At 41.2% G+C, this 8490-nt stretch overlaps 1 protein-coding gene and 1 non-coding gene across 3 annotated transcripts; one reads left to right on the forward strand and one right to left on the reverse strand.

Moving 5' to 3' along the window:
- Positions 1 to 2641: 2641 nt before the first annotated feature.
- aldob (aldolase b, fructose-bisphosphate) lies at positions 2642 to 5559 on the forward strand. Its single transcript, XM_010756060.3, has 9 exons — positions 2642 to 2768; positions 3440 to 3552; positions 3643 to 3845; positions 3957 to 4011; positions 4126 to 4286; positions 4401 to 4484; positions 4598 to 4772; positions 4882 to 5081; positions 5333 to 5559. Exons 2-9 carry the CDS (start codon positions 3441 to 3443, stop codon positions 5426 to 5428), a joined length of 1086 nt encoding a protein of 361 aa, XP_010754362.1. The 5' UTR covers positions 2642 to 2768; position 3440; the 3' UTR covers positions 5429 to 5559.
- On the reverse strand, positions 5414 to 8059 carry LOC109136938 (uncharacterized). Of its 2 annotated transcripts, none has more exons than XR_003461998.1 (4): positions 7834 to 8059; positions 7570 to 7716; positions 7366 to 7478; positions 5414 to 6786 (listed from the first exon to the last, which is right to left on the reverse strand). It is a non-coding gene; the product is annotated as an uncharacterized LOC109136938 (transcript). The 2 variants fall into 2 exon arrangements; XR_003461997.1 differs by having other exon boundaries at positions 7366 to 7473; positions 7834 to 8056.
- Positions 8060 to 8490: the final 431 nt, after the last annotated feature.

Here is an 8490-nt window from a genome sequence, read left to right on the forward strand (position 1 = left end):
ATAATGTCTCTCGTCTCCCTCCTGACGTGTTTGTCCTCCACGACCGCTGTGTGTGTGTCTGTCACCCCTGCCTTGGATGCTGCTATACATCTTAACCAATCACGTTCGGCTTTCACACAAAAAAAAGTGGAGAAAAAAAAGTTTTTTTTCCGCAAGTTTTCTTTTTCCTCCACTTTTTTAATTGAAAGCCGAACGTGATTGGTCAAGATGTGTGAGAACAGGCATGGCACGAGGGAGAGTGTCAGGGGGAGGAGACAGTGAGGCACCGAAGGGAAAAAAAAAAAAACATCTGCTCTGCAGCATCTGCAAAGCACACGCACGACACACGGGGAAGACGAGACAGTGAGGCACCGAAGGGAAAAAAAAAAAAACGGCTCCCTAAATCGGCTCCCAACGAGGAGCCGGCTCTCGTCGTTCACTTCAAAGAGCCGGTTCTTAGAACTGGATCGTTCGCGTCCGTCACATCACAAGAGGAGGAGGAGAAGGAGGAGAAGGCCATAAACTGTGCACTAGTGATGGGAACTTCGATTCTTTTTAGGGAGTCGGATCATTTGACTCTTATCTTTCGGCTCTTCATTTTAGATAGATGTCCCTTCGACATCGGAGCTGTAGCAGCCTGTGGGAGAAGCTGCTCCGCTGTCTGTCCACTGTGTGGTGAAGAGGGTGCTGTTCATTGTCCATGATGGATAAGAGTTTATTCAGCGCCCTCCTCTCCACCACAGTCTCAAGAGACTCGTCTCAGTCCAAGAACAGAGCCAGCCTTCTTGATGACCTTCTTGGTGTTCGCTACCTTCAGCCCACTTCCCAGGCAGGCACAGCCCATTGTCAGTGAGTTAGGTTGTGGCTCAGGTGCCCCAGGCGCACTGCTATCTTAGTTTGTGTGTGATTTGATGAGGGTCACAGCGTTACATAATAATGCAGAATCTGGCTTTACAAATGTACAAACGTACCAATAAGGAATTGACACACAGTGGGTTTTTGGGACCCCTAGGCACCACTATGTCCTGCTTGTAACTAGGTGCATTTTAATAATATACAATTACCAGATCCAAAACTTTGTTTTATGACCCAAGAAAGTGAGAACTGCCTAAGATAAAGAGTAAGCAAAGTTGCTCAGAACAAACAGCCATGTTGGCAGACATGTGGGAGCAAATAAGCTAACCATGCACATATTTTCTGGGTATGCCATAAGTTGAGCTCCTTCTGGGATGGTGTCAATGCCACAATTAAAAATATACTGGGATGTGAAATGCAAATAAATATGTACCTTGGAAATGTAACTGAATGTGTCACTAGAAATGATAGATGTATAGTCATGTCAACATCCTTGGATGCTTTCCAGACATGTCCTGATCTAAGCAAGCTGGCCTCACTGTAGAGATACTTTGTGTTGTTGCACATTTCCCACAGATTCATGGATGTATTATAGTTGCAGTGTTTGGGGATACTGTAGCAATCGTGCAGCAACCAAAACCACAAAATCAGCATTCCTCAGGTGGAATCTTTCTTTACTGTAGTTAGCATAACATGTCTGGGCAACATTTTTCACTCACCCTACCCTCTTTTTCTCAGTCAGTCCTTATGCAGAAACGGACTTATGGACAGAGACTGAACTCTGATAAACACTATTAAAGAGTACATTGCTCAGAGTGCAGAGTCCAGGTTGTGTAAAAGCTGGCTTGTCATGTTTTGTTACAGATCTACTCCAGACCTATCAGTTCAAACCTCCCTATCTGCTGAGGTCATTCATGGACTGATGAGAGCATTACAAACACCACTACAAGTTCTTTTTGGGCCATTTTTCACCAATCGATACATGAACTGTTTATGCATGACGTGCTTGATAAGTAATGTGACGCATGAGGCAGATACACAAGCATGAAAAAGCAGGTTTTGCTGGAGTAAATGATAGCATATCTGTGTCCAATAAAATAACTAGATTAAAATCTCCTCCTCCTCTCCCCTATAGTAGTATGATGGCATTATATAGAAAACTAAACTTACTATACACCTGGAATCGAAACAATTATAATGATATTATTATGAAAATCTAAAACATTTCATGTTGGCAGGCCTTAAAATGACACTGTTTCCTCACAGGTTATAATTTAACAACTATGAAACTGCACGTGCAGGGAGAGAAAAGGGTGCTAAGAGGATGATCTATCACATAAAAAGTGTAATGTAACTAAATTTAATCCACACATCACATAAGGAGCTTTGGAAATTAACTTTAAACTATGACTTCCCTCTGCACAAACCCAAATGCAACAAAAAGACATATCATATGGTGTTGTTATCTGCACATTTACCAGACAAAGAAACCTGAATTACAGCATTGCAGCCTCTCATGTTACAGATCATCACTTTGTTAAAGTGAAGCAACACTGAACAAAAAACAAGACAGGCGGGTCTGTGTCAGGACTGTGTGATGCGTGCACACTTCAGTTTTATTAACTCACTTGACACACAGTGTTCCCTTCTTCTTTTTTTTTTTTCTCTCTCCAAAGTTTCTGATCTAAACCCAAAGTCCACAAAAGCGCACTGATGCCTTAAACTGCGCAAACACCGCCCCTGTCTGCCTCACCGGGCCAATTGCGTTACCGGGGAGACACACGCCCCGCCACATCACGAGCACCTCCTCCTCAGCGTCACACAGGAATAAATACAGCTCTGTGAACAGAGCTCGGCCTTCTCAATCAGTCCAATTAACTGCTTGGAGGCCGTCTGTCACCCCTGTCGCCGTCGCTGTTTGACAAAACTCTCAAGTAAGACCTGTTTTTTTTTTTTTGTGTTTAGCTTTTTGCATATTCATGATTTCCAGGTTTTTTCGTGGGCTCCTCGTGTTTGTTACGAGTGTGTCCTACATACGGTTGCATTTGTGGATTTAAGCTGCAACAGTTTAAACTTTGCAGAAAGTTATAAACAAGGTTGATAAACAAGATAAACTTATTTTTTTGCGCCATAGATTGGTGATGATTTTATTTTGAAAGGGTTGTATGTTAGACGTCGACGTGTGTCGTCTGCAGTGTGTTTCTTTCTTTCTTTCTTTCTTTTGGGTTTGTGCCAATATTTGCACGTTAATGTACATCCGCGTTCAACACGTTTTTGATCACTTAAATTATGCTCGTGATTTTAGTTTGTATCCTTCATATTATTATGCTGTTGACACTTCTGCAGAAAGTATTGGGAAATCTGCACGTACCCAATAATTTTGAGCGAACTATGAACTTGTGTTGCACGTCCAAAGAAAACTTATCTGTTTTGAAGGCCAAAGTTCAACCATGCAAGACAAATATTTACAGAGGTGGTGCAAGAGAGGCAGGAGGCAGAGGTTCATTGTCTTTAATATGGAACAAGTTCAGATCTTCCTCATACTTGCTAGAGTCTTGAATGTTTTTTGGTTAGCTGTGGAATAATGTGTTTTTGTTCTTTTTAGGATGACCCATCAGTTCCCATCCCTGTCACCTGAGCAGAAGAAGGAGCTCTCTGACATTGCTCAGAGAATCGTGGCTCCAGGAAAGGGAATCCTGGCTGCGGATGAATCAACAGGTGAGCCTCAAGTTCCTAAATATTGATCTGTGGTGTGCCATGACTGCAGAGTGTGCAGCTCAACTGATTCCCTGACCCTCTTCTGTCAAGGAACCATGGGAAAGCGTCTCCAGAAAATCAACGTGGAGAACAATGAGGACAACCGTCGCTGCTTCCGTGACCTCCTCTTCTCCACCGATCTCAACGGTGTGGGTGGGATCATCTTTTTCCACGAGACGCTCTACCAGAAGTCAGACAGTGGCAAGCTCTTCCCCCAGGTCATCAAGGATAAGGGCATTGTTGTCGGCATCAAGGTGAGGGGCCTCTACGTGGAATTTGAGCCCAGTTAAAGGTACACACACCTTCATGTCTTCCCCATGTTGATCCTTGAAAGTTAATGGATGAGTTTGGTTTCCTTGTTTCAGGTGGACAAAGGCACAGCTGGTCTAAATGGAACAGACGGCGAGACCACCACACAAGGTGAGAATGGATTGTATTTCTATGTGTGCCTTCAAGTACAATTCGAAGTGCAAGTCTTAATTTGTTTCATTAACATAGTGCAGCCATAAAGCTCTGTTTGTTGTCTCTCTATAGGTCTCGATGGCCTCTCAGAGCGCTGTGCCCAGTACAAGAAGGACGGTTGTGACTTTGCCAAGTGGAGGTGTGTCCTCAAGATCTCAGATGGCTGCCCATCAGCTCTTGCTATTGCAGAGAACGCCAATGTCCTTGCCAGATACGCCAGCATCTGCCAACAGGTGTGTGCGGCCACATATACTTTGCAGTCATGAGAATCATTGTGATATTAAAAATATTTGATGTGGGTTGTTTTTATTTCTTTTTAATGTATAAACATTTATGTAATCCACCAGAACGGCCTGGTGCCTATTGTGGAGCCAGAGATCCTGCCTGATGGAGAGCATGACCTGCTGCGTTGCCAGTATGTCACAGAAAAGGTTGGTTTATAATCTTTTGTGGCTCTGTCAGCCAGCCACCAGCAAGAAATTACTTTCTAATCAGAAATAATTTTGAAGCATATGTAGTAATAACTCTGTCCATCTATCTTTAGGTTCTGGCTGCTGTGTACAAGGCTCTGTCTGACCACCATGTGTACCTGGAGGGCACTCTGCTGAAGCCCAACATGGTCACTGCTGGACACTCCTGCCCAAAGAAGTTCACCCCTCAGGAGGTTGCCATGGCCACAGTGACCGCTTTGAGGCGCACCGTCCCTGCTGCTGTACCTGGTGAGTGTCATAAGGCCGGCTTTTCCACTTAAGAGAACCAGTTAAAGAAATAGAGTTAAGTTTATTGTTAATGTAAAAGTACAAGTAGAAAGCTGCTCTGTCTTTTCAGGCATTTGCTTCCTGTCTGGAGGCCAGAGTGAGGAGGAGGCCTCCCTCAATCTGAACGCCATCAACCAGGTGCCCATCCATCGCCCTTGGAAGCTGACCTTCTCTTATGGCCGTGCACTCCAGGCCTCTGCTCTTGCAGCCTGGCAGGGCAAAGCAGCCAACAAGGCAGCTGCACAGGAAGCTTTTTGCACCAGGGCAAAGGTAAGTCTTAGACTGCATGGACAGCTTTCACTACTCATGGACACTAATAATTTACTTACTTTGTATCTTATCAATTTATAGTGGACTGTGCACAAAACCGACAATTATCACTCTTATCTTCCAGTATAGTTTTATACTAACTGGTAAATGATTTATAAAAAGCTTTTTGTCTATTGTTCCACCAATGTATTTTAGGTAACCTGGCTGATTATTAACACTTTGACTTTGCCCTAACTCTCCCCTCCCTTCAGATCAATGGCCTGGCTTCCAAAGGAGAGTACAAGCCCTCCGGCTCAGCTGACCAGGCCTCTATGCAGTCTCTGTACACTGCCAGCTACGTCTATTAAATACTATGAACGTTAAAATACACTTGGACCAAATATGACTACAACAAACTCCTCCACTGGATTTTCCTCCTCCCTTGACTACCTGTTTGTTTACTCAATGAAATGAATAGAAATAAATTAAATGACCAAAATGTTGTGGTATCATTGCAGTTTTTGTGGTCGCCCAGTGATTAAAAAGAATGTTGCTCAAACCACTAAAATTTAACACAGAAGTTGCATGACCAAATTTCTTTCGGGTCTTTTTAATACCCCAACATGAGCCAAGACCTATTAACTTTGTATTTAGTAGTAAAGTAAACCAATTCAGATTCAAAATACAGTGCACTATATAGGTTTGTTGTGTAATAGGTCATCAATCTAGCTAAAAACTAAAGCTATATTCCTAAAGTGGTCCCAGCCCAGGCACTGCCTTTTGCAAAGACCTAAAATCTGTGTTGTTAACGCATTCACAGGCTTCCAAGCAGGCTCTTCATATCAGTCAAGTCAATAAATATCCTGAACTATATAAACATACTCAAGTCATAAGCTTTGAAAAAAATGCTGGCTGGTTGTCATGTCATCATTTCAGTTCCTGAAATATATGGTTATTTTGAACATCTAGAAAGTTGCAATCAGTCCAGACCAGAGCCAACATCTGCTCATTCATCCAAAGTCATAAATAAAAATGCCTTTAGCTAAGTGTATAGAGGTTCATATTGATTATCAAAAGCTGCAAGTAGAGTCTAAACTAGACTGCACATGATGTCATATTCATGCAGATAACATAGTTAATGATCAGACATGTTGACAACAAAAAGGTTAAAGGCTAACAAAACTGATTTAGTTTAATGTAAATATTGAGGCATGTCTGACTCCACCAGTGTCAACTAAAATCACTATATTATTGTTTATACAATATACATTACCATGGAGTTAATCTGTTAACTTTATTGGTCAGTGTCAGAAGTACCTGTTCACCTTGAAGCTTTAATAGAAAGTAATGTAACATAGGTACATGTTTACTGACCCATATAGTGCGTACGCATAAGCCTTGGTAGAGAGCTTAGTGGTTATGATATTCTCTTGTAAGTGCATGTAAAATAAATGTGGTTCAGCATTGCATTTTTACTGCAGTTACACATACTGCAGATTTAGGTAAATAAAAAAAAAGCTGTGGCTGGGCTACAGGGCTGCTGCCTCTAGGTGGTGTAATCTTCACATGCAATATACTGTAACAGAATTGGGGCAAGTCTCTTAAACAGGTTAGATGTGCTGCAGGAAAAGCAGTGCTAGTTATTGTAGGATAATTCTTCAAAAGGTTGATCTTAATTTGATGGTGTGTCAGTCCTCTGTGGTGGTGGGATGAGCTGGATGATAACCTGTTGAAAAAAATGTAAATGGTTATTAGGGAAGAGGACAAGAAGGCAATACAGTGACTGACACAGCTGGTGAATAGTATTTGTATTTATTTTTATGGTTTTGGACAGCACCTGGGTTATTTAGGTTGTTTCAACAACATAATTTAATTGATTCTGTTCAATTCTGATCTTGTAGCATACTTTGTGCTATGTTGTTTGTCTGTGACTCATTTTTATTGCTGACTTCCTGGTTAAGTTCTCAAACCAATGAGAGTTTTCAGATAGAAAAACATTAAAATAACAATTCTGGATTTGGATTCAGAGACTCTTAGTGAAGCTAAAATTATATGAAGGAACTGAGATGTACCCTGGCATTGCTGTGTTTAGTTTCAATAGAGGGAATTTCTCTACTTTCTATCAACCATACATCACAAAAGATTTTTTTTTTTTGTTTTGTTTTACCTTTTCAGTTTTTTACCTATTCTTTGCACATCTTTTATTCTGGTCACAAATATCTCCTTTCAAATAGTTACATTTGAATTATGAATGTCTAATCTTAGAGACCTGTTTTAGACAAAGTTACAGTGAAGAATGTTTTACCTGAGTGCGTGTAGATTTCAGAGCTAAACGTGCGACGGCACACAAGAAGATGAGGAGCACTAACACGCACAGAGAGGAAATGAATAATATGATTTCCACAGCTAAAAGCTGCTCTTGAAGAAAGAGAAAGAGACAGTGAAGGAGAAAGTTATTCATTTTGAACATGTGTTGCATACAGTCTGAAAAATGTAGGCTGCAACTCACCATTCTGTAAAAGCCCCAGTCACTGTAGTCCCCCCAACGGGTCCTGTACCTAAGGTCGCTTAAATGGGCAAAGCTGAATATCCTGTAGCCAACAGAGACCACGATTCCCAAGATAGACATGATGTACATGGCCAGACTCACAGTCACCTGGAAAAGATAAGTCCAACAAGATAAGGTGAGTTATTAAGAAAGAGAGAGAGAGAGTGAGGGTGACTAAACAAAGTTAAATGTTAGAACTAGAACCTAAAATTACAATATACATACCATCTTCTTGGATGGATGTAGCCCAGTGTAGATAGACAGGCTTCCACAGACAATAAACTTCAAAAACAAACAATAAACAACAATAAAAGATCATCACATAATTTTTCACCCAAAGTATATTTTGTCATGTTTGTCATCATGACAGCAAAATATAACCAAAGCTCCTCTGTACCGAGGAGGAAAGTATTCATTTTTTAAATACAGATTAAAACAGAATGATAAAATCCTCTGTCTTTGTAATGACCCGCTGTTTTAAAATATTTAGTAAATTTAATAAATCTAATTAAACCAAATTTATCAAATGGTTTTAAATTTTGGTTTGTTAATTTTCTATCCTTAGGTTACACAAGGTCACGTGTGAGCCTTGAGGTCCTCTGCAGTATTAATTATTTGGCTTTGACTAGGTGCCAGTCTATCTCAACACTGTGGTGGCCAGGGTCAAAGAGACCTATTGCTGCCTTCCTAGACATAATAGATAGCTTGCCGTTGACGTTCCAATCTGCGTGTCTCCAGACTAGAATGTGTTGACAATAACACCTCCATGAATAAAAACATTCTCTTTGACTAATTCTGGGCATGTAGTATTTGAGGTGTTATCTTGGAGTTTAAAGTCTATCCACCAGGATGAGCTAGGCAGAATGTGAGACTGACTCAGGC

The sequence above is a fragment of the Larimichthys crocea genome, unplaced genomic scaffold, assembly GCF_000972845.2.
Source record: "Larimichthys crocea isolate SSNF unplaced genomic scaffold, L_crocea_2.0 scaffold485, whole genome shotgun sequence".
In the NCBI taxonomy this organism is placed as follows: domain Eukaryota; kingdom Metazoa; phylum Chordata; class Actinopteri; family Sciaenidae; genus Larimichthys; species Larimichthys crocea.